At 37.8% G+C, this 27,061-nt stretch overlaps 1 protein-coding gene and 1 pseudogene across 4 annotated transcripts in view; one reads left to right on the forward strand and one right to left on the reverse strand.

Annotated features, from left to right (window-relative positions):
- The window catches only part of GPBP1 (GC-rich promoter binding protein 1), a 74,828-nt gene extending 65,605 nt beyond the window's left edge, over window positions 1–9,223 (forward strand). For all 4 annotated transcript variants that reach the window (XM_042987197.1, XM_015536586.2, XM_007079924.2 and 1 more), the window contains 2 exons: window positions 2,489–2,591; window positions 8,731–9,223. In XM_042987197.1, coding sequence (XP_042843131.1) covers window positions 2,489–2,591; window positions 8,731–8,889 — 262 coding nt within the window. In that variant the 3' untranslated portion in view covers window positions 8,890–9,223. The remainder of the gene's footprint in view (window positions 1–2,488; window positions 2,592–8,730) is intronic.
- Window positions 9,224–19,781: 10,558 nt separating this feature from the next.
- LOC122230571 lies at window positions 19,782–23,759 on the reverse strand (annotated as a pseudogene).
- Window positions 23,760–27,061: the final 3,302 nt, after the last annotated feature.

Here is a 27,061-nt window from a genome sequence, read left to right on the forward strand (position 1 = left end):
TTACATTAATTGAATTTAACAAACCAGGTGTCAGCGATACAGATCACAAGGATGAAGATTGTGTTGCTCACATGTGTAAACTAAAATATAAAATGAAAAGTTATAGAAAATGTAAAATAGGAAAAATACGGTATTTTTAATTTGGTGTCAAGTTTCTTAATTATTTTTTTAAGTTTACTTATTATGAGAGAGAGAGAGACAGAGAGACAGAGAGAGAGAGACAGTGTGAATGGGGAAAGGGGAGAGGGAGAGAGAGAATCCCAAGCAGGCTCTGTGCTGTTAGAACAGGGCCACATGTGGCGCTTGAACTCAGAAACTGTGAGATCATGACCTGAGACAAAACCAAGAGTTGGACGCTCAACCAACTGAGCCACCCAGGTGCCCCAGTTGTCAAGTTTCAATATATCATCCAGATAGTGAGGATAGCTTGAATGTTAGAGGGGGTAGTTGTTGTTAAAAGCATCAAATGAATTAGCACAAATGAGTGCCAGAGAAATTCAGGGGGAGTTTGGGGTAAATCTCATAGCTTGAGTACCAGTCAGAAAGTTGTAATTCAGAGCTAAATTAAATCTTTAAAGGTGAAACATTATCTTATTAATGTGGATAACTGGATAGTCGTTTTGGAAGAAGAGGGTGTGAAGGGATGTTTAGGGTTGAATACATAACCTCGTTTGTTTTAGGAGCAAGGAGTGGAGTATCTTGACAGGAGAGTATAGTCCTTAATGGAATTAGAGGTGATGTTGAAGAGGCAGGGCCTTCCAGATTAGTCAAGCACTGTCATTGCTTCAGATGAAGAAATAGCTCAGGGAAGTGAAGGAATTTACCTTTGTTCTTTACCTGTTTGTGGCCCAAGTCTTCTGCTTCTAAACCTATGCTTTTTCTAATGTAAGAATTTGAATTTGTGGTCATGGTGTTCAAGTTAAGGAGTTTGTTCTTGAGGAAGTGGAAAGCCTTTGGAAACACTTAGTATGTAGTTATTGTGAAAGTGGTGTAAGGGTGATTTGGTAGTATTGTGAAAGAGCACAAGGAGAAACGCTAATGAGAAGTAAAGGTACAAATAACAGTCACAGTATATTCCTAACTGTGGGGAAAATTATTTGTTTTGGAAGCTATTTCAGGAACAGTTAACAGTTACACCCTCTGGAAGCGGAAAGATGTGAGAATGGACATTTAGGAATACTTGTCTTTTATACAATTTGAAATAACTTGTTTTGTTTGCATTATTGTTTGGTTAACATGCAGTTTTTAATAGTGAAACTAGTGAGTATCTAGCAAAAGAAGTTAGATTGCTTTACCAATCTAAATATGTAGACTCTGGTCTGGATGGCATTGGGAATGAAAATACCATTCCACAGGGAAGCCATCTAGGTTAAAGAGTGAAGACTGTGTTGGAAAAGTAGTGTTAAGTGATTAAAAGGATAGTAATTAACGATGATTATGACATTTTGGTCTAGAGGGTTTGGTACAATATATACTAACTTGGGAAGCTGGAAACCAGAATTCTGTTTCCTTCTTTGCTGTCAGGTAGGCAAGTTATTTTACTTTAGTGATCTTGGTCTTTTTACATTTAGAGTATGAGTGTAGTGTTAAATTTTATTCAGATTCTCTGAACATTGATATTCTGAGATTATTTGAAAAGGTACAGGACTCTTGTGGCAGGCTCAAGTTGAAAGATGAGTAGCCATAGAGTAACAAATATTTAAGAGATATAATTATTAGAAAACAAATTATTAACAGACCAATACATGCTATATATATATAAGTGGCCGAAACTTTGAAATTGTTGAGTCAGATGCATCAGCTATGACTATGGTGGTGGTGTTTACCTGAGTGGAGAAGTGGTTGGTTCCCCCTCTCTCCCCTTTGGGATTCTCTTTGCCTAAGATGGAGGTATTTTCTTTAAAACATGGAAGGAAAAGAGAATAACCTTATGATTTTACTTACTTGGATCCTAGTTAAGAGTGTTTAAAAAAGTTGTCTTTCTGTTATTGTAGAGCATAATGCCAGTTTCAAATTGAATTATGTGTTAAGGTTGATGACAGGTGGTATCAACAGAAAAATACAGTGTAAAATGCAAAGTAGGGAGTTATATAACTCAATCTTTTGTCTTCAAAGTAAAAAACTTAATGAGTAGCTAAGAATATGATGGATTGTTGTGGTGTTAAAGAAAATGAGGAGTATTGCTTTTACTTTTAGTGTAAGAATTTAGCAAAATTTTTTCAGTGTCTAGAGACCCTTTTGCAAATTTCCAGCCTAGAGAACCTCTGACAACAAGGTAAAGCAATTGTGCAATTTATTCTGAAGCTTATTGGGGTTTAAGCTTACTGGTTCATTTTCAGAAAGATTCAAAAACAGAGTAAAAAGGCTCTTTATGTATTTTGAGGACTGTGTGTAATGGATCTGGATGGTGTTTTCTTGCACATAATATAAGTGGAATTATCTTACTTGGGAGAAGCTCTCATTTACTTATTTCCTGTCCTTTTTTCAGATTATTAAAGGAGATGGGCTGGCAAGAAGACAGTGAAAATGATGAAACGTGTGCTCCCTTAACTGAGGATGAAATGAGAGAATTCCAAGTTATTAGTGAACAGGTAAGAGGACCTGAATCATACAGGTTCATTTTAAATTGCCTTTTCTTAATGAGAACAACATATTACATTAAGCATTTTTTAAGGAATTTCCTACTTAGGAATTTATTAGCCATCACAGCATAGGTCAGACTGCACTGACAGTGTGGATGGAGCTCTTTGTGAGACTCAGTCACGGACTGCGAGATCATGACCTGAGCCAAAACCAAGAGACAGAGGCTACCCAGGCACCCCGGAATTGCCTTTGTTTTAAACAGGTCTGCAGTGTTTGGGAATTAGTGTAAATAATATGTCTATGATTTGTCATGTTCCAGACTTTTTTTAAAAAATAGTATAGGGATAAAAAATAGAAAACATCAGTAGCTTCCCAGATGGCTTCACCTTTTACCTTTTCCTTACATAAGAATATTTAATGCTCTAACACATCCTGGTTTTTTTTTTGTCTTCATAGTCTCCTTTTTGAAAGAGTATTAGGAAATGTTTGCTAGAATTGGAATTGCTAGATCATGTGGTCATCTGTGTTTAACTTGAGGAACTACCATACTATTTTTCCACTGTAGCTATACCATTTTACATTCCCACCATTGGTGCTCAAGAATTTGTTTGTTTGTTTGTTTATGGTTAGTAGCTATCCTAATGGTTGTTAAGTGGGTATCTCTTTGTGGTTTTGATTTGCACTTCTGTATTGGTTCGTTGATGTTGACTCTTCATGTACTTACTGGTCATTTGTGTATCCTCTTGGAAGAAACGTTTATTCAAGTACTTTGCCCATTTTTAAATCAGGTTGTTGCTGAGTTGTGGCATTTCTGTATGTGTTGTGGATTTTCAATCTTCTATGATTTACAGATAATTTTCTCATACTCTGTAGTTTGCCTTTTTTACTCTTTGGATTGTATTCTTTGATGCAAAGAAGCTTTAAATTTGATGTAGTCCAGTTTATCTCTTGTTTTCCATTAGTTTCCTGTACTGTTATGTCATATTCCAGAAATTATTGCCAAACTTAATGTCATGAGTGTTTTCTTCTTATTGTTCTGTAGTTTCGGTTCTTACATTTAGATCTTGGATCCATTTAGTTAGTTTTTTGTTTGTGTTGCAAGGACTACCTTAATTCTTTTGCATGTAGATATCTCAAAACTTTGTCAAAAATCATTTGAGTATGCATTGTCTCTTGAACAACACAGGTTTCAGCTGCCTGTGTCCCATTTTATATGCACATTCTTCACAGTAATATACATGTATTTTCTGTCATGATTGTCTTAATGTTTTCTTTAGCTTTATTATAAGAGTACTGTGTCTAATATATACCATACAAAATATGTTAATTGACTTTTTGTTATCTGTAAGGCTTCCAGTCAACAATAGGCTATTAGTAATTAAGTATGGGGAGTCAAAAGTCATACATGGATTCTCAGCTGTGTTAGGAGGGGAGTTGGTGGATTCTCAGCTGTGTTAGGAGGGGAGTTGGTGCTCCTAACCCCTCCTGCATTGTTCAAGGATCGACTGTATATGAAGGGATTTATTTCTGGGCTTTCTGTTCCATTGGTCTTTGTTTTAAAAAAAAAAAAAAATTTTTAATGTTTATTTTTGAGAGAGAGAGAGAGAGAGAGAGACAGAGCTCAAGAGGGGAAGGGCCAGAGGAGAGGGAGACACAGAATCTGAAGCAGGCTCCAGGCTCCGAGCTGTCAGCACAGAGCCTGATGCAGGGCTTGAACCCACAAACTGAGATCATGATGTGAGCCGAAGTCAGACGCTTAACCGACTGAGCCACCCAGGTGCCCCATTGGTCTTTGTTTTTATGCCAGTACCACGTTGTTTTGATGATTGCAAGTCTGTAATAAGTTTAGAAATCAGAAAGCATGAAACCTCCAACTTTGTTGTTTTTAAAGATTGTTTTGGTGATTTGGAATCCCTTGAGATTCCATATGAATTTTGGATGAGTTTTACTGTTTCTGCAGAAAATACCTTTGGGATTTTGCTAGGGATTGCATTGAACCTGTAGATTGCTTTGGATGTAATATTCACATCTTAGTAATAGTCTTCTAACCCAGGAGTATAGGATGCCCTTACATTTATTGGTCTTTTTAAAAATTTTTCAGCGGTGATTTATAGTTTGTCTTGTGGAAGTTTTTTGCTTCCTTGGGTTAAGTTTATTCCTTACACTTATTCCTAAGTATTATCTTTTTAATACTATGGTAAATAGAATTGTTAATTTCCTTTTCAGATTATTTATTGTTACAGAAACACAACTGACTTTTGTGTATGGATCAGTATACAGCTTTGCTATTTTTGTTCAAAAATTTTTGTGTGGAATCTTGAGGGTGTTCTACATAAAAGGTCATGTCATCTGTGAACAGATAATTTTACTTACTTTCCATTTTCATATTTCTTCAGAATTTAAATTTTTTATTCAGAAGTTCTTACTGAGCCATGTGTTGTTCACAACATCGTTGTGAAGTTAATGATGGGTGATAGTTGTGAAGGGTTTTTGGTCAAGTTTATTGTACTATATATTTTACATATAGAAGTTTGACTTTAAGTGTATGGTTGGCTGAGTTTTTATAGGTGTATATAGTTGTGTAAACCATCATCTCTTTTTGCATTCAGTTCTTTTACTTCCAGTTCCAGTCCCTGGCGGACGTTGATTTGTTTTATGTCACCATAGCTTGCTTCTAGAATGTTTTTAGTAATTGAACCAAGCATTAATTATATAGTCTTGGATTTGGCCACTTTCATGCTTTTGAAACTCACCCATGTTTGGTGAGTTACTAGTCCATTGTATGGATTTACCAGTTTGTGAATCTCTCTAAACAATTTGTTCTCAACTAGGAAAAGGCCATCAAGAGAAATCTACCAGGTGCTGTAACCTCGTGATAAGTACAAGGTAGTAGTTTCAAAGAATACAAATATCGTCTGACTGAGATAGTTGGCTTTAAACATTGTCATAACTGGGGCAGGTAGAGAAAATCTTACTAAAAATGTGGTAATAAAATATGACATAAGAATTTTGTGCATACTGTATGTTGGAGAGCAGTGGCATGTAAGTATAAATTTTTCTGAACCGATGATAAGGACGTGGATACATCTGTTAATACGATATTAACGATTACCTCTTATTTGACATGTAGATGCCTGAAAAATCATTAGGGCTTGATACTGTTAATAAAAGGATTTATATTTTATTTGATAACATAGGAGCATCTGATTTCAAGCTTCTGTTTTTAAATTTCACAAACACCAAATAATCACTATGCCCGAGATGTTATGGACTTTACATAGATGAGCTTCTTCATAGAGTGACAATTAAATGAGGGTAAGAAGTGTTCCCACATAAAGCAGAATGTGATAGTTTTCAAAATATTTAAGGTGAGGGCAAGAGAGAGAGGGAGGGCCAGCATGCGTGCATACGTGTCATGTAAATCCATCAGATGTTTCTTGAGTGCTTACTGCATGCCAGGCCCTGACCTAGAATGGAAAACCACAAGATTTTTGCCCACATAGAACTTCTATTCCTAGGATTAATCTAGGCATTAATTCCAGTTGTATTTTGGGAGAGTGTATCTGAGGAGTTGGATTTGAATTGGCCTTTGACAGGTAAGATGAGGGAATGACATTCCTTCTGCAAGCCGTGAACAAAGGCAAAAAGAGTAGAACGTATGTTGGGATTCACAGTTCTTGGAGCATGGGGCAGAAAAGTTATTAATGAAAGATTATGTTAACAGTAATAGGGTAAGTGTTAAGTCCTGGTTTATTCTAGGGAATCCCAGTTTGTTATTCTGCTGTAGTTAGTAATAGCAAGTGCTCACTTTCATTCTCAAAAGTGCTCTCATTTGAATGATAAGTTACATGGCCTTCTAATTTAAGTAAAATTATATGAACTCTTTTTAAAATTAAAAAAAAAAAAATTTTTTTTTTTTTTTTTTTTAATTTTTGAGACAGAGACCGAGAATGAGCAGGGAAGGGGCAGAGAGAGAGGGAAACACAGAATCTGAAGCAGGCTCCAGGCTCTGAGCTGTCAGCACAGAGCCTGATGTGGGGCTTCAACCATGAACTGTGAGATCATGACCTGAGCTGAAGTTGGATACTTAACTGCCTGAGCCACCCAGGCGCCCCAAAATTATATGAGCTTTTAATGCCTTCTAGCTATTGTGCTAAGTGTATTTTTATAGCATTTGTATGAAGTAGGCACCGATAGTAGTCCTGTATAGATGATGAAACTAAGGTGCACAGAGGTTGTGTAATTTTCTCTTGGTGGTAACAGTTTATTAGTAGTAGAGTTGGAAGTTGAGCCCAAATCTGGTTGATATTGTATTCTGGGAGTTTAATCAAGATACAAGGTTGGAAAATACATTGGGGTCCTGTTATAAAGGTGCTTGTATGCCATGCCAGAAGTATAGATTGTGTTCTATGATTAGAAAGTTCTGAAGGTTTTTTTAGGGATGTGAAACAGTCATTTGTACATGAGGAAGTACAGGTGTAGTGTGAAGTGTACCTTGGAAAACTAGAATCAGGATGATCAGTTGGGAATATATTGTAATAATTAGAGGAGGGATAAATGAGGGCCTAAAGTAGAGGAATGATAGTAAGAAATGGTCTTGATGAAACTAAGATCTGAAATAGAATCAGCAGGATTTGAAATTTCAACCTATGAGCCGACTATTGTTTGATTATCAACAGAAATAAAGGAGGTTTTTAAAAAGAACATACTAAGATGTTCTTGGGGCCAGTGCAGACATTTAGAGAAAATACATGTATTTTTGCTTTTTTTATCATCAATATTCTGCAGCTGATTGCAAGGTGTGGTAAGATTAGGCAGCGTTGATGATAACGATGTGAAAAGCAAGGATAGAACTTTGGGGGATGGGAAAGGTGTACCTTTAAAAAAGGGACAGAGTGTATTTGTAATCATCACAGTGGCTGAGAATACCGGAGGATGCATACATAGGCCTTGGCTTTTCTCAGTAAAGGTGGTAGGAGGTTATTTGTTCAAAGTGAAGGGGAAGGTAATTTTAAGGTAAGTTCAAACTGTAGAATTTAGGTGGGAAAGAAAATCTGCTATGGAAAATAGAGAATTAAATAGGGTTAAAGGAAAATTGAGGGCTAAGACTCCAGACTTGTTATCTCTTGTTTGTCAGGTCTGTGACAAAAGTAGCTATGATGTAAGCAGCCCTTGTCATTTGGACCCTAACCTGATACAATTAAAAAAAGAAGCCCTCTAGAGTGTCAAACTTATAGACAGTTTCCAATAATATTATGTAGCTGGATTTGGTCTTATAGAAGGTTGTATTTAGGGATTTTGGTGTAAATTTCCAGAGTCTCTTTTTCCATTAAAGAAATTCAGAAGACCAGAGTTAATAGAGTGTATGTTAGCACTATTAATTTTGTGTCTTTTAATTGCTTCCAATTTGGATTCCGCCCCCCCCCCAAATATGTGATCTTTGGACCCTGTTCTTATTTATTACCATACCAACCCTTTTATTTCTGATTTCTCATTTTCAGAAAGAAAAGACTAGTTTTTTTCCCCCCAGTATCAGAATGTCTTCGGTTAAGCAAAGGGCTCTATTTGATTTTGTTATTTTGTTCACCTTAACTTGAATACTTAGTACTGGAATAGTTAGTATTCTTCTAATTCTGCAAAGTGTGAATAAAGCGGTTTATAGGGTGTGTTAATAGCCTAGTTTGGTCAGAATAATAAAAACAGCTAAAGCTTTAATGGCTGCTGATTATTTTCTGGTTAACATCTGAAGGTATTTATTACAGCTTTCACTTAAGGAAATTAAAATTTGGGAATGCTTATTAGTACCTTAACAAGTGATAGTGGCACTCACCCTGTCTGTATCTACAATCCATGTTCTTTCTACTATGCTAATACACACTAATCTTACTTATTTTTTGGTTTGATAGATGTTAATTGTGGTTCTCTCAAAGGTAAAGGTTATTCCTGGGAAATATTTTTTAGTACAGTTGGATCAATTACCTATATTTAACTAGTTTTTCAGAAATGATACCATCTGGGATTTTCAGGGTAGAATACAATTTTATTAATATATTCATGGTTACATTGAATTATTACAGTATTTTTAATTTCGAAGTTACCCCTGGAGGATAGATTGTTTATTTAATTTACTTATTTTTGATCTTTTAGTTACAGAAGAATGGTCTGAGGAAAAATGGTATTTTGAAAAATGGCCTGATCTGTGACTTCAAGTTTGGACCCTGGAAAAACAGCACTTTCAAACCCACTATTGAGAATGATGACACAGAGACAAGTAGCAGTGACACATCAGATGATGACGATGTGTGAAGGATTTCCTAACAGCTTTAGAAATTTTAGTGTGATACATCTCTCATGCAGTTTGGGGTGAATTGTAAAAATGAAGAACTATAATTTATGTAGTAAAATACCCCATTAGAAGATGATTTTTTTGAGGGACTTCACTATGAAGAAAACCAAGAATGTTGTGTTGGGCTGTGTTGAACATTATTTCTTTGTAAATGAATGTTGTAGAAATGAGGACTTTGGTTGATCCAACATTGACTATCTTCATCACTGCAGCATTTCTCTGACTAGCAATGTGACGATGTAACAAATGAGATTTTCTCATTTAATAATAAAAAATTGTGTAATGTTTTGCAAAGCTTCTGTCTTAAAATGTCCAGGTCTTAAGAAAAAAGGCAGCTTACACTGTTTGCTTGCAGAGTCATATCTTTTCGTACAATGGAAATCCTCAAGTCCACTTTGTGCCCCCCCCACCCCCACCCCCAAAGGACAATGTAGCATGTTGGCTAAAACTGGAGCAAAGTGCACTAAAACATTAATTTCCTGAACTCAAGTGTTGTACTAGTCACCTTTTAAAACATAAATTGCTCTTTAGCCATTTGTAGTTCAGTAAACTTTACAGGAAAGACTTGACACACTTTCTTCCAAATTTTAAGAGACGATTTTCAAGAATTTTATTTGGGTATGTTGTCAGACCAGGACTTTCAGACTTGATGGAAGAGTCTTGTGGGAAAACTTATTTTGATAAATTATTACACATGCAGAAAAACTGATCACACTGACTGGATCTGTCCACACATGGAAAATAAACTGGATTTTCAGAAGATTGTCGTTCTCTGTAGTGTTCAAGGTATTGGTGTCTAAACACAATGTGCTTTATTTACTTATTAAAACAAAGTTATACTTTCTTTATTAAAGATAGTGATTACTTTCTTAGTTTAGAAAAAGAAAGTTAATGGAAAATAGCCTTTTTATTATCAAATGCTTAACAAGTTTATTAAATGAATGTTAAACAGTCACTTTATTTTTCACTTGCATATTAATTTTAGAATCATTTGTTTCATTGCTGACTGGAAGAGTAATTTGGCTGTGTATATTTGTATTTTGATTTTTCTGGTTTTGTTTACCTGCATTTGCTTTTAGCTTCCCTCATCCCATTTCCATCCATGTTTAAATATATGTTGATTGTAAAGAGTGTAATCTCAGAGCAAAAATGTAGGTTTTAGGTCAGGTTAAGCTAATTCTCAGAGTTTTTTCATGTTTTAAATTGTATTTTCTCAGAAGGCTGCAGTGTTTTTTGCTGTTTCTACCTCAAGATCCTGCCCAGACCCCCCCAGCTTTCAACAGAAGCCAGATTTTTTTGTTCACACTGAGACTGGTAGTGATGGGGAAATTAAAAAAAACAAAAACAAAAACACAGTTTTACCCCCACAAAACCCAGAGGATGAGTTAGAGTGGTAACAAAGTGTTCGATCTAGCTTAAAGTTCTCTTTTAAATTACTATATAATATGCCACAATGCAATCTAGTCATCAAAAGTTAAATGTAGTGTTATGGCCACAGAAGAACTAGAAGTATGTTTTGACAAAGCTCTGTCAGTATCACATATTGAATGTTTGGGACTCTTAGATTGCACCATTTGGTTAACAGATTAATGAAATCTATCAGATGGAAAATGTATTTGGTAACAACATAAACTAGAAGGGACCTGAGAAATTTGGTTTACATTAAAATCTACCTGTGTCCACGGAATAGCTTTCAGGAAAGATTTCTTAAAAATGTTCTGGAATTTTCTGCTTTATATTCAGATAAATTTTTTTTGGCCTTAATTCTCATTTATCAGTAGCTAAGTAATGTTTATCGTGCATTCACACATTGATAAAGAATGTATTTAGTAGTTTACCTTTTATAAGCATGGTAAGATATGGTTGTGTGGTTATTCTACTTATTAAATGATAGCTGCAACAAGTTTGGTTACTGAGCTGGTGGATCCGTACACATGTATTTCAATAGAACCATTAAAGCTTAGCATAATTTTAACTTGCTGTCTGAATAATGGGTAGCTAGTAAACAGTTTGGACCATAATTGAAATGGAGCTCACCAGCACAGAAACTAGTTCAACTGTACATCTGATGTGGAATTGTTGAACTCTGAAATCGACCAGGGAGGTATGAAAAAAAAGTACTTTGGGCCGCTTCATACTCAGTTTCTCTGTAGCAGGTTATTTTTTTACAAACCACTTTATTAAAGTATAACTTGACATAAACTACACATTTAAAGCATATAATTGGATAACCTTTGACTTGTGAAACCATCACTGCAATCAAGGTAGTGAACAATATATGTCACCCCCAGAAGGTTTTTGGTGTTCCCTCCTTTGTAATCCTTCCCTCTTACTACTACCTCCCTGCTCTCAGCGCCCCCTGTTTTTTGGTATGAAATGTAATTAATGAACAAAAATCTTATGGTAATGGGTTTAAAATAGCATTTCAAAAATTGTATCTTATTTGCTTTATATTAAGATAAGGATTAGAATAATTTATATTTCCATAAATATTTCTATTGAAGTTGAAATAAATGTAGAAGTGTTAACCTAAAAATAATATTGATTTGATAACATCAGATTTGTGTTAACTATTAAAATTCACTGTCTTGAAGGGCCTGATTCCTATATACAAATACTTTTAAGTTCCTTTTACTAGTGTTTATTATATACTGTTGTTAAAATATGGTTATATGAACATATTTTAAACTTAGTAATATGTCAGAAATGACTTGTTTTTGACCCCCCCCCCCCCCGCAACCTATATTAACCTGATACCACATTCTCATTGCTCCGTAATCTACTCACAAGTTTTATAAAAGATGTTTGATTAAGAAGTACTCTTATTAGAATCTAGGTACCTGGATTAGAAAAGACACACCCTTTAGAAGTTTTTTTTTTAAATGAGATTTTAATTTTATTTTGGCTTATTACATGATAAACTTAAGGCTATATTGCTTGGGCTATTTAAATAATAGGATATCACTATTTGAGAGCTGGATATTTATTTTTAAGGTTTTTTTTTTTTTTTTTTTTTTTTTTTGAGGTTTATTTTTGAGAGAGGGGGACAGAGGATCTGAACCAGGCTGTGTGTACACAGCAGAGAGCCCTATGTGGGGCTGGAACTCATGAACTGTGAGATCATGACCTGAGCTGAAGGCAGACGCTTAACCTACTGAGTCACCCAGGCGCCTCACGGCTCTTTAATAGTTCTGTTTCTGGAGGTTATAGTGGCCACCTAGCCATAGGGGGTGGGTGGAGCATATCAAACAAATCTTTATTCTATTTTGCTATTTGATGATAGTTCCTTGCTTTAGGACTGCATGCTAGAACTTAAAAAGATGATCCAAAAGACATAACGATTGTTATAAAATATGGCACTTTGGGACACATGGACCTGAAAAGTTTTTAGTTAAGAGCTTGGAAAAGTGTAAGTCAGTACCTACTTTAAAAGGTTTTGTAATTGGGCTTTCCTTGTTAAGAGCCATAAATTGTGCAGTTAGTCATTTGATGATGTTTAATTTAGCCTGTAGTTTCACTCCACTTACCCTTGGTATTTGTAGAAACAATCTGGTACAATGATTGAAGTTTATAGCATGTCAAATCCTAAGATCTTTTGGAAGGACACTTCTGTGGCATGTTCAGTGCAATAGTATCCTATTGGTATGCATAAGAGCCCAAGGAGTAATGATTCCCAAACTTGTCTGTACATTGGTGTCACTAGGAAGCTTTAAAAAAATGGTGAATCTAACATATTGACAGGTAGTAGTATGGTGAAAATAGTCACACTTAGGTTTGAAAACTGACTTTGCACCTTAGGATCTGTGATTTTAATCCAGATACCTAATGCTTTTAGATGTTAATATCCTGAAGAGCTACTATGAGGACAAAAATCATGTAGGCCACCTGATGTAAATCCTGGGCACACAGTAGCTGTTGTGTAAATTTAACTTCACTGCTTAATTAATTTTCTTCACTGCTTAACACCATGTTATTCAACATGAAGTCCAAGGAACATAGAGTGTATCGTTTTAAAAGTACATGTTAGATTACACAGGCAGATCCTATTCTAATTGGTTGTATATGACAAGAAACATCGGGTTGAGTTCTCTTGTGAACTAAAATTTAGCTATTTGAGTCTTTGCTTCATTTTTTGGCATTATCTTCAGCTATAAATTAAGCTTGATCTGATTTAATATTTGAAGTCAGTTTCACCAGTTCCCTGAAATGTAATCGTTGTACTTTTAATGGTAAATCATGTCCTTGTGAACTAATTACAAAGATGGAGTTCAGTGCTTTCAAATCTTTAAGAATTGCATTCTACACATCATGCTTTTTGTGGAAATAACAGTTCTAAGCTGGAGTTTGACCAGCTACCTCCACTACATTTCTCTTTCCTTTTTCTGGGATGCTAAAATGAACAGATAATGAGCTGGTGAGTTGGGATGAAAGAGAACCTTTCTTTTGGCTTTGAGAGCGTGCTTTCGCGTAGGGGAGGGCAAAGAGGGGGGGACAGAGGGTCTGAAGAAGGCTCTGAAAGCAGAGCACTCAATGCAGGGCTCAAACTCACGAACCATGAGATTGTGACCTGAGCCAAAGTTGGATGCTTAACTGACTGAGGCCCCCAGACGCCCCTTGGCTTACCGTTCTTAAATGGACATTATATTAATAGAACAAGCTCAGTGAGACCAGGTGACGTTGATTTGAAAATAGATTATAGGTGCCAGCCTTAGCATAAGAGGTTTATGATTCTGTAATGGCATTTTTATTTAGATGTAAGCATGCTTTTTAAATAGGGAATATACTTTTGTCATCAAAGCCTTAATTACGTTTTAATGTTTAATGACCAAGAAAAGGGCAAACTGGTATGAATTGTAGTCATATTGCAAAATAGATAAAACCTATGTGTTGCAAAGTAAGAATAGAGACCATCTCTTGTGCCTAAAAAGAGGCATAGAGGTTTCATGACACCTGTTAAGATGTATGCAGTTTAATTTTGAAAGATAGTTTCTCAGTTGGGTGTTGGCAAACTTTCTGTAAAGTCTATAAAGGGTAGACAAATATTTCTGCCCATATAATGTCTTGCAACTGCTCTGCATCTTGGCACAAACATAATACCTAAATGGATGTGTCTTTTGCAATGAAAATGGCCAGCTCGGGGCAGTAGTTTGGTGATACTTCTTCTAAATATTAAGGATCAAGTATCTATAAACTTTAAAGTGAAAGAGATGTGGTATTGGATCATTATACCATTACCAGGATGATTTCTCAGTCTTAGAAATTGCTTAACTTAAACGTGTTTATTTATTTTAAAGTTTGTTTTGAGAGAGCGACAGAACCAATGGGGGAGGGGCAAAGAGGGAGGGAGAATACTAAGTAGGCTCCATGTGGTCAGTGCGGAGCCTGATGGCAGGGCTTGAACCCATGAACCATGAGATCATGACCTGAGCTGAAACTAAGACTGGGATGCTTAACCAACTGAGCCACCCAGGTCCCCCAAATGTTCATTTTTGAGAGTGTGAGCGGAGAGGAGCAAATGGGGACAGAGGATCTGAAGTGGGCATTGCCCTGATAGCAGGGAGCCAGATGTAGTTCTCAAACTCATGAACTGTAAGATCATGAACTGAGCTGAAGCTGGATGCTCAGCTGACTGAGCAACCCAGGTGCCCTAGAAATTGCTTAACTTTTAAGAAATTAATTTTGTCCTTTTTAGTAAGCATGGTTGTAGTATTGTGGCCACACAGGATAAAATATATTGCATACTGAATCACATGGAAAGAAACGCAGGTTTATCAGTGCAATACAAATGAGTGTTTTAGTGAGAAAGTGGGAAAACCTTAGTAAAACACAGGGACAGTTTTAAAGGAGAAAAATCTGATTCATTTCCTGACTTCTGTTACTCTGCCAGTATTCTCTACTTAGCATTTTTATAAAGATAAAAATTTTTGTCTTTTTGTCATTGGTATTGTGCCACTAATAATATAGACCATTTATTTTAAAGAAAGAGACTGTCTTCCTTCCTTTGGTGGAAATAAGAGCTTTTCTCTAAAGTGAGGGAAGTATTTGGTAAGGAGAATGTCAGCTCTGTTCTGAACATGAGTTGAGAAACAAGCATCTCTTTATCAGTAACAGGACATAAAATGGGACAAGAGCTCTCAAATAAGTGAGGGTACAAAGTTTGGTATCGGAAGTTGCTATTCCAAGGCCTCAGGTTCCCCTCAGAATTTTGGTGCCTGCAATGAAGTCTGGTGGATGCTGGTTAGACAAGACCCAGATAATAACTCCAGTAATTGAGGTGATGAAATTAAGTCTCAGTGGTGCATGCTTCAGGCTAACAACTGGGCATGTAGAAGAGGGCAGTACTGAAATTCTTCCTGGAGTGGAGGTGACGGAAAGATCTTGTGTCTGATAGAGGAAAAGTAGGGTAAAAAAAAAAAAAAATAGCATTATCAGTGTATTGAATCTGAGCCCAGGAACTGGACGTCGGGAACACCTTCCTCAGCTAATGATGGGGTTAAGCCACACCAGAGGTACCACACATGGGCTCTAGGTCCATAGAATAGGGAACAAGTTGCTTCTGGTTTCATTGATCTGTTCTACTGTTTGGTTGGTTGGTTTCGATAGCATTGATTTCTGCTCTAATCTTTATTATTTCCTGTTCCTGCTGGTTTGGGGTTTTTTATGTGCTATTCTTTTTCCAGCTCTTTAAGGTGTAAGGTTAGGTTGTGTATCTGAGACCTTTCTTTCTTCTTCAGGAAGGCCTGGATTGCTATATACTTCCCTCTTATGACTGCCTTTGCTGTGTCCCAGAGGTTTTGGGCTGTGGTGTTTTCATTTTCATTGGTTTCCATGTACTTTTTAATTTCCTCTTTAATTTCTTAGCCCATTCATTCATTAGTAGGATGTTCTTTGGTCTCCCAAGTATTTATCTTTCCAAATTTTTTCTTGTGGTTGATTTTGAGTTTCATAGTGTTGTGCTCTGAAAACATGCATGGTATGATCTCTATCTTTTTGTGCTTGTTGAGGGCTGATTTATGTCCTAGTATGCGATCTTTTCTGGAGAATGTTCCATGTGCACTCAAGAAGAATGTATATTCTGCTTTAGGATGAAATCTTCTGAATATATCTGTTAACTCCATCTGGTCCAGTGTGTCATTCAAAGCCATTGTTTCCTTGTTGATCTTCTGTTTAGATGATCTGTCTATTGCTATAAATGGGGTGTTGAAGTCCCCTACTATTATGGTATTATTATCAATGAGTTTCTTTATGTTTGCGATTGATTTATATACTGAGGTGCTCGCACATTTGCAGCTTAGTTACAGCATTTTTTAATTTCATCCTGACTAGTTTTTACTTCTTTATCTCTGCTGAGAGGAATTCTAATCTATTTTCAACCCCAGCTAGTATTCATATTATCATGATTGTAAATTCTGCTTCAGACATCTTGCTTGTATCTTTGTTGATTAAGTCCTGGCTGTCATTTCTTCCTGCTCTTTGTTTTGGGGTGAATTCATTTCATCATTTTGAAGGAAGAAAAGTAATAAGAAAAAAAAGATTACAGGTAAAAAATTAAAAACAACACACACAAAAAATCAAATAAATGATGCTAGATCCTAGGTGCGTTTGGCCTGGTTGTTGAAAGATGCTTGATATATTAGAGAAAAAAGGGAAAGATAAGAGAAGAAAAAAAAAATGTTTGAAAATTTGAAAAAATGTAATGAAATATAATAAAATGAAATGATGGCAGTAAAATAGAATTTAAGAAGCTTATAAAAAAGTAAAAACTATAGTAGAAAAAAGTTAAAAATATTTTTAATAAAAATTGAAAATAAAAAATTTTTTCTTTCTGTATTCAAGAAAAAGCAATGAAAAAGAGAAAAAAATTGAATAGATGGATCAGCGATCAGATTGAAATACGATTGAAATTACATCGTTTTCCCCTAGAAATCGAACTATGAAGCACTTTATATAGTCCGTAAACTAAGCAGGCAGAGAGACTTGTGTTCATCAAGAGTGAGGTTGGCCCCGTTGGCCCCGTTGGCCCCGTTGGCCCCGTTGGCCCCGTTGGGCATGGCTTAGTGTAATGGCTCCATTCTCCACTAGATGGCGCTGCTTAGCTTACTCGGGTAGATTGTGGCGCTTGTAGGTGTGTGCGCGCATGTGCTGGAGGGGTGAAAATGGCGTCCCCCAGCTACCAGTCTCTAGTAGCAGAGGTCTGTTCTCGATCAGCGATCGGGCACCCGTCGTCTGTTTCTGGCTTCCATCTACACTCCACTTTTACACTGTGACCAAGCCGTCAGATTGCCAGGCAGCATCTTCCTTCTGAGTTTTATCACAGATATGGCTGTATTTCCCAATCCCTCACTTCTGAGGGACTGCGGCTTTCACCTGCTCAGACCTTCTGGGGGAGGGTCTCACCGAGCAATGGCCAGGTGCCGGCCAGGCGGGACTGTGCTGCTGCCGATTCCCAGAGACTGCAGCTGGGTGCCAGCCAGCCCCAGAAAAAGTTAACACGATTGTGTAGCAGCAGTACTTCGGGGATTATGGAAAATCACAACACACATTTGGTACTGGACTTCACCCTTAACGTCCTTGTGCTGGCACCAGCAAATGTGGCTGTTCTCTGGGGTCCGCTGGGACGTTTGCCTGTGGGGAGGCCGCACAGCCTCTACCAAATGTCCTCCCAGGAGGGGACCCAACTCTCCTCATGTGGTCCAAGGACCCAGTGGACCTCCCTCTCTGATCCTGGGGATTCGCCCTTCCCATCACAGCATCACCAGGTATCCAGCTGTGGAGTTTCAGACTCTGACCTCCCCGTTTATAGACTCTTAATGGAATTTAAACCCTCTCCTTTCTCCCTTTTTTGTTCAGTCTCAGCAGCAGTTTCCACTTTTCCACTTTCTCTCCAGCTGCTTTTGGGGGGTGTGCTTTTCTCATACTCTCCCCCCATCTTTGTCCTCTCTCCACAAGAAAAAACAGTTCCCTGCACAGTGCAGTTCCCTGCACTACACGGCTTCTCTTTCCCCCAGTTCGCCTCTCTGTGTCACATATCTACTGAATTCTGTGGTTCAGGCTGTGCAGATTGTTGTGTTAATCCTCAAATGAGTTTTCTAGATGTACAGGATATAGTGTTGACCTGGCTCTTTTTCATGGATGCAAGAGGTGAAAAAAAAAACCCCTTCCATGCTGTTCCGCCATCTTAAACATGTTCTTCTTTGAACCTTAGACCAATTGCTGGAGTGTAGTGAATAGCCTTAGTACTCCCCATTCATACAATCTGAAACTCAAGGAGGTTAGCAAACTGCCCAAAGTCTTCCTGCTAGTATATGAGTGCACTGGAACTTGAATGAGGGCTTCTAATTTCCTAAATCATTGTGCTTTTTACTATATCAGGCAACCTTAATGAAGCAGTTAGGGCCAATTCAAAGATGTTGGATGGCTGCAGAGTTCTGTCACTGAATGAAAAATCTTTTACTAGAGTTCTTGCAAAATGGTTTGCTTGTAAGGAGAGAGTGAGCAGTGGCGGTATTCAAGCAAGAATTTGGTGACTGGTTTTCATAGATACTGTGAAGGACCTCTTGCATTTGGGAAAATCTTGGTGCTGATCACTGTCATGGTCCTTTTGACTTAGATTGTTTGGTCTTAAGGAGATTAAATGTGTTAGCTCATACTTTTAAAGTTTTCATTATTTTTCATTGTGATTCATCTCAGAGTTGTAAGAAATGTAAGCTGCTTTCACTTAGATGTTTTGTGTAATTTATTTGCCTTATGTTTTCTGATAGCAAAATGTGAGTAACATGACCTGGAATATTTAGCCTTATGTCTGTCCCAGTGCATCACACAGAATATTAAAAAGGCATGCACTCAAGTGTTGAAATCTAGCAAAATTAATAACTTTTACTGTTTTAGCAGAACATTCCTCTTTTTTAAATCTTTATTTGTTTTGTGAAAGAGAGATGAGAGGGAGACAGAGCATCCCAAGCAGGCTCTGTGCTGCCAGCGTGGAGTCAAATGCGGGGCTCAAACCCACAAACTGTGAGATCATGACCTGAGACAAAACCAAGAGTTGGACGCCTAACCGACTGAGCCACCCAGGTGCCTTTTTAGCAGACATTCTTAAAAAAATTTTTTGGGGGCTCCTGGGTGGCTCAATTGGTTAAGCGTCCGACTTTGGCTCAGGTCATGATCTCAAGGACTGTGAGTTCGAGCCCCATGTCAGGCTCTGTGCTGACAGCTCAGAGCCTGGAGCCTGTTTTGGATTCTGTGTCTCCTTCTCTCTCTGCCCCTCCCCTGCTTATGCTCTGTCTCTCTTGCTCTCAAAAATAAATAAAACATAAAAACAATTAAAAATGAAAATTTTAAATGTTTATTTTTAAGGGAGAGAGAGAGAGAGAAACAGAGTGTGAGCAGGGAAGGGGGAGAGGGAGAGGGAGACAGAAAATCCAAATCAGGCTCCAGGCTCAGGGCTCCAACTCATCAACTTTGAGATCATGACCTGAGCCAAAGTTGGACACTTAACTGACTGAGCCACCCAGGCGCCCCAAGCAGAACATTCTTAAGTGACTATTTTCCCCTCTCACCTTCCTATTAGTGTCTGAGAATTAAAAAATAGAATTATTACTAATACTGTTTGGTGTTACCACCTTGATTCATAGTGAAGTACCAGCAGTTTACCCGTTTATTTTCTGCCTGGAGTATGCACCCTTACCTGAATGTTAAGGCCTCCTTTTGGATACTGTAGAAGGAAGGGAGGCATAGGCACACGCATAACGACGGCCATACCCAGGATGGTCCCAATAAAGGCACTTTTACTTCAATTAAAGGGCTGGGAGTTGGCTGGGAGTGTTGTGGGGCTGGGGAGGAGTTATTTAAATGGAAGTGTTATTTGCAGGTTGCAGAGAGAAATGAAGGAGTTCACCTACATGGCACCATCTGCAGGTTCAGTAGGGGCTGCTCTATGTCTGTGCTACGTCAACTGGAAGGTGATGTAAGGGCATGATAGCCACAGAGGCACGTACTGATTAGGCCCGTACCCCTGCAATGATTTTGGAGTGGTTCTTCAACAAGGACGAAAATAGAGGTGATCAGGTAGAGGATGGCTGCTATGAGGGTTCAGAAGAAGTCACTTCTAGGCCAGTGATGATTTGTATCTTGGTGTGCAGGTCACACATGTAGATGACAAAGAAGATAGCAGCAAGGATCATCTCCACTACTGCCAGGGAGGAGTATCCTGGTGTGGAGGCACTGAAGCAGATCAGAATCACCAGGTACCATATAATCTCAGCAAAGAGGAGAATTCCCTTTCACGTTCATGAAAAGTTGGTACAGGATGCCCACCAGCTGGAGGCTGACAGGGGCTTGGAATCTGGCACGGGGTGGGCCGGAGTCCCTTGGGGCACAGATCTTGCTTGCTTGTGTAGTCAGAGATGCTTGCATACCCTGTCGTCTTGCTTGCTGTCTGGCCAGAAAGGGGGCTCCTGTGGCAAAGGAGGGACTGAATCACCTTGCTACCTTAGAAATTTCTTTTCTTGTTTTTTAAATGTTTTAATGTTTATTTATTTTTGAGAGAGAAAGAGAGCATGAGCGGAAGAGGGGCAGAGAGAGAGGGAGACACAGAATCTGAAGCAGGCTCCAGGCTCTGAGCTGTCAACACGGAGCTCGATGTGGGGCTCGAACCCATGAATCATAAGGTCGTGACCTGAGCTGAAGTCAGATGCTTGACTGACTGAGCCACCCAAGCTCCCTTGTACCTTATAAATTTCTTTAAAAACACAGTATATAAACGCATTTCATTAGCAGAGCAATAACATTAGTATGCCTTGAAGTCTCTGGAAATCTCACTGTACATGCATGAGAAAAGGAAAGTGACAAAAGTGAAAACATGTTGGTATTATAACAAAAATAGTGTGAACTGAACCAACCCTCAAAGAGTCTCAGAGATTCTCAGGAACCTGGGCTCTAGTTAGAGAACCAGTGTCGAGGATAGATGGAATATACTTACACCAAATGCCAGTAAGTAATTCAAAACATGACATTTTCCTCTGTAGCACTAAGACCACTCCCACCAGACCTTGAACTCACTCACTGAGGGCACTGATCATACTTTATTTGTACTTATATCCTTGTTACATCTCCTTGTTCATAAAAAATGAACAATACTTAATAAATGTTCATTGAAGAAATTTGAGGAACTTTTTATTTCAGAAAACGTGGTGAAAATATTTTTAAGTCTCCGGTGCCCTCAGGTGGCATAATATTGCAAGGCAATTTAGAAAAATACTGCACGTATTATTTTTTAATCCTTAAGCCCAGTTTGAGTTTAGGTTGCTACTTCTATGTGTTAATAAATCTTTTCTTCCACCCCAAATTATCTTGCATAATTCAAACAAATTATTTGGATATATTCTATCCCTCATGTGAAACAAACAAATAGCTTTCATTATATAACAAAACCATAAATCTGTATGCCCTTTGATCCAGCACTCCTCAGAAAAAAATGGCAGGATGTAAAGATAAGTTCTGGTTCTTTCTTTTTGCTATTTCATATGAGTATATATTTCCTCACATATACCTGTATTTTTGCCACCATATTACATACAAATGATATGTGTATGTATCATATACCTCTATAATATAGTAGCAAAAAGTCAGTCAGTAGAAACAACCGAAATGTTCATAAATAAGGGAATTTTGAATAAATTATGATACATCCATTCTATGGATTATTGTGAACCTATTAGAAAGAATGAAGTATATCTATATATTACCTGACGAAGTATCTTTGAAATATTATTAAGTGAAAAAAGAAAATTATAGAATATTATGTGTAGTTTAATTCTATTTTAGAAAAATAAAGAGGAGAAAGAAGTCTATGTGCATCTATATTTGTGTATCTTTGAACATAGAGAAAGTTATGGAAGGATTCTTTAAAAAATTTTTTTAAAACTATACATTTTGTATGTGTGTGTATTATATATAATATAACACACATATATACACATTATATATAGTATATACACACATATATACATATATATTATATATATTATACATATAATATACGCACACACACACACACATATATATATATATATATATATATATATATATATATTTACCAGAGGCCATTCTCTACCATTTCCTAAACTAGTTTGGGATTAGAAGGGCAGAACTCTTTGGCTGTCTCCAGTCCTACTTCCCCTATCCTACTGCACCGAGAGATGGACATTGCAGATGCAGTAGTTAGGGAAGGATTCCTAAGGTTGATTACTTCTGTGGAGTAGGGATTGGATGGGGATGGAGACAAGATTATCTTTACATTAATTTTTAATTACTGATGTAATTAATGAATCCATATATTTGTAACCTGGAGCCTTTGCATACCACTCCTGGCCCTCTTCCCTTCTCTCTCCCTTGCTATCTGTTTAGTATGTGGCCTTCCTGATATTTTCTGCATATTTACATGGTTATGCACATGGAGAGAATTTGTAGTATTAAAAAAAGTACATGACACCATGCCATATGGATCTTTCTACAATATACTTTTTTCCCTTTATTGTGTTTTTTGGATATATATCCATGTTAGCACATGTAAACTACCTTATTCTTATGAAATGCTGGATAGCTTAAGTAATCAATCATAGCATAGATAATCCACCATCTATTTGGCTCTTCCCTTGCTGATGGGTAGTTAGATTGTTCTCATTTTTTAGATATTACAAACAATGTTGCAGTCCCCACCCTTGTAGCCTTGTATACATGTGCCTGTTTTTCTGGGAGAGTCACTAAGTGGTGAAATCGCTGGGTCATAGGGTATGCAATTAAAAAACAACAACAACACAGTTTTAGGGCACCTGGGTGGCTCAGTCGGGTGAATGCCCAACTCTTGATTGTGGCTCAGGTCATGATCTCACTGTTGGTGGGTTTGAGCCCTGAATTGGGCTCCACAGGGACAGTGCAGTGTGGAGCCTGCTTGGGATTCTCTGTCTCCCTCTCTCTCTGCCCCTACCCCATTTGTTCTTTCATTCTCTCTCTCTCAAAATAAATATACTAAAAAAAAAAAAAAAAAGTTTCAAAAAGGATTTTGTGGAAAGGATGCTATGACAATTTAAAAATGGGTCTAAGTTTTAAAGCCAGCATGTATTCCAGGTAATGAAAGAAAAACAAAAAGAAAATCCATAAAAGTCTTTGCTAACTCTCTCTAGACATGTGAATGAGATTAGGTGGATTTTTGCCTGTCTAGGCTTTCTCTAGGGATTCTTCCCATCTGAGGCAGGAGGTAGAGAAAGTCCCCTTAGACAGCAAAGACTAATGAATCTTCAGAGAACTTATTTCTGACCATATGGCATCTGGAACTTAACTGCAAGGATGGAAAAAATCTTTAAATTTACCATTTGATATTCTCTTACAGTTTTGGCATGAGAGAAAAGCATCTTTGAGCACCAGATGATTTTATTGATTTATTTACTTTGTTTATTTTTCTTTTAAAGTTAATTCTACCCCTAACATGGGGCTGGAACTCACAACCAAGAGTGATCAAGAGTCACATGCTCTGTCAACTGAGCCAGCCAGCTGGCCCAAGATTTTGAGTATGTGAAAATAATGGCTGAGGGGAAAAAGTTCTTTAGAATTCATAGAAAAGTGTCAAATGGAAATGTTTCCTTCTATGACACCACCAGTTGTTGTAGAACATACTCAGATAATTTAGTGGCGGTTTTAATAGAAATAAAACTACTCAGCTAATGAATTTGTTAGCTTACAGGATGTTCTTAGGGAAGACATCCAAGCAGTATTTTCATACTTGTTGACAAGTGCATCACTTACCAGCAGAGGGGGCCAAAGAGCTTTCCATGATTGGGAAAATCCTTGACTACAGAATTCCGGTCAGGATCACCTTTGCTAGCCTAATGGTGCAGCCTATACAGTGTTTAAAACTTTGGTGTCCAAGAAACAATGTCATAGCTTTCATTAACATTATTAAAAATTTATACATAGAATAACATATGCTTATTTTTAAAAATATAATACTAAAATATAATGCTAAAAAACTAATGCAAAAAATCTTTTTGTATATAAAAATAGAAAATGATACAAGATATACCTACACTCTCCACTCCTTCATTCTCTTCAATTCTACTGTCCAGGGGCAACCATTTTCAACTCCTGTTTATTTAGCCTTGGAAAAAAAAATCACGTATCTTTTTCATAATACAACATCAAAGCACAGATTTAAAAAATATAGAAGGAAGCTCGGTGAAAAATATTTTTTCTCTCCCACTTGTTTCCCCAGCCTCCTATTTCCCTTCGCTAGTGGCAGCCATTGTGAGCAGTTCATTGACTATCCTGCCAGAGGGAATCCATTTGATGCATCTTTGACAAAATAATTGCAGAAATGCAATACATGCATATGGTTCAAAGTTCAAAAGCTTCCATTAGGAATTCAGAGAACAGTCTCACTCTCACCTCTGCCTCTCAGAGGTAACATATTAACTCATATTTCTGAATTTATCAATTTGAGACTTTAGCTACTGGCTTTATATTAGGGTAGATGGTTGGCCTCTACCTCATTCCCTTCTCCAATGTCCATCCTCATTCCCTTCTCCAATGTCCTGATGTAAACATAACAATGGCATCATTTTGTAGACCATACTTTTCACTGCTGAGCTTAATATTGGGAGTAATTTTTCCTTTCGTTTTTAAAAAAAATTTTTAATGTTTATTTATTTTTGAGAGAGAAAGAGAGACAGAGTGCGAGCCAGGGAGGGGCAGAGAGAGAGGGAGACACAGAATCTGAAGCAGGCTCCAGGCTCTTAGCTGTCCGCACAGAGCCCGACGCAGGGCTTGAACCCATGAACTGTGAGATCATGACTTGAGCTGAAGTTGGACGCTTAACCAACTGAGCCACCCAGGCACCCCCATAATTTTTCCTTTCTTATATAATATTTAGTTAACCCGGTATTAATTGCTTCACTTTTTCATTGGCTTCACTTTTTTATGCACTTGGCCTTGATTTTGCATGCATATCATCCGATTTGTCAAATGTCAATGATATTTTCCAAATTAGCAAACGTATTTTTTCCCCTTCTCTGTCTTCTTGCTTTAGGCTGAACTGCTTGTGCTCTGAGCCTGGACAGAGCTCCTGTCCTCCAACTTGCCTTCATCCCTTAACCCTGTTGGAGCTCCTTTTGCCTGGGTCCCATGTGTTACATTAATTAAACAAGGAGGCCACTAGACTGAAGAGGTTTTAATGCATTATGGCCTATGCAAACAAACCAAAATCTAAGCCCACAAACGCCTCAAAGTTACAAAATTGAAATGCTAAAGACAACCAGTCACAGACCGCCAACTCACCTTTAAGTTATAACCACTTATATGATTTCCTTTCTTTGCCTCCACACCTTCTCTATATAAGTTTTTCCCCTGCTCCTGTTGGGGAAGCCCTCCTGCCCACCTCTGGTTTGACACTACCTGAATCAATTTTGGCTTTAACTCTTAACAGTTTTAATGTTTAATGTTCAGTTTATCTTTTAACACATTTAATTTTCTGCGTTTATTCCCTTATTTGCTGGAGGGAACTTCCCAAGGACCTTCCTAAGAGAGAGTGCCTATTTAATATTTTGAGTTCCTTTCAAGTCTGAACATGTCTTATTTCTTGATACATACTTTGGCCTGATGTGTATATGTCTAGGTTGGTAATCTTTTCCCTGTGAAATTTCTCCATTGCCTTTCAGTGTCTCTGGTTGAGAAGTTTGATGGCATGACAATTCCTGATCCTTTGTATGTGACCTGCTTTTTTTCTTTCTTTATTCCCAGGCTCATGGAATTTTTTGCAGATATTAGTTTGTGTAGGTCTTCCTTCATTTATTCTTCTAGGCATTGAGGAGATCTTTTCAGTTCATGGAACTTTCCCTATATTTCTTTAGTTTCTTCCATCCAGCAAGTCACCTGCTGTTGTATCCTCTCCTGTAAAATTGTCCCTGTGGGTTATAGGTCTCCCATGCATTTCGTATTACTTTAGTGAAGTCCTGGAAAGATTGAGGACATAACATGGGTGCTTAGTTGTCCACAGTAAACCAAGTGTTTGTGTCCCTTTACTTGTTGGAGGATTCCTGAAAGAGGGGCCCCCTGGGAATCTTTGGAAACCATCTTTCAAAACACAAAACGCAGAACCAGCAGAATATCTTTAAGTAAATGGTTTTGTAAGGGGAACGTTATAGAAAAGGCTCCCTTCTCTTTTGACCTTGTCCCGTCCTCAATGCCAGAATTAAAGTGGGCACTGTAGACATGGAAGGGCTGCATTTTAGAGAAATTGACAGGGAAGCATAAACAGGATGTGGTGGCTGCCTGGCTACGCAGAAGAGGATCCAAGAGACTACCAGTGATGGTGTGAGCTTTGCACCTGGCCCTGCTTAGGGCAGATGAGCAACAGAAGCTTCTTTCTTTCTCCACTGCCTCCACCCCTCCCATAATGGGGCTCTTTCACCTTGGGTGCCAGATCCCAGATCCCTGTATCACCCTGGTGGGCCCCTTCTTGGCCCCAGACAAAATCCTCGACTCCATTGTGCTTCCTTGCTCTTCTCTGCTATCAAAAATTGACTTTTTATTTCTTTTTTTAAAATTATGTCTTGGGGTACCTGGATGGCTCAGTCGGTTAACTGTCCAACTTCGGCTCAGGTCATGATCTTGCGGTCCTTGAGTTTGAGCCCTGCGTAGGGCTCTGTGCTGACAGCTCAGAGCCTGGAGCCTGCTTTGGATTTTGTGTCTCCCTCTCTCTCTGCCCCTCCCCTGCTTGTGCTCTGTCTCTCTGTCACTCAAAAATAAATAAACATTAAAAACATTTTAAAAATTCTGTCTTTTAGATGTTGTATACACATCAATCCTTGCTCATGTAGTAGTTCAGTGGTTCTCAAATCTGAATGTTTAGTGGAATTAGTTGGGGAGTTTTAAAAAATACAACTGTCCCATCTCTACTTATTCACAAGGTCTGGCGGTGAGGCCCGGGAGTCTAGACACTGCTCCACAGATGCTTGGCCTGATAGGGAAGTGCTGGAGTAGCTTATGGCTTTTCTTAGGTAGACAATTACCCTCTCCTTAAAGAGACCATGTTGAAGTGACATGATGGTGACTTTTGTGGTTATGGCTTTGTCATGTGGT

The sequence above is a fragment of the Panthera tigris genome, chromosome A1 (assembly GCF_018350195.1).
Source record: "Panthera tigris isolate Pti1 chromosome A1, P.tigris_Pti1_mat1.1, whole genome shotgun sequence".
Lineage (NCBI taxonomy): Eukaryota > Metazoa > Chordata > Mammalia > Carnivora > Felidae > Panthera > Panthera tigris.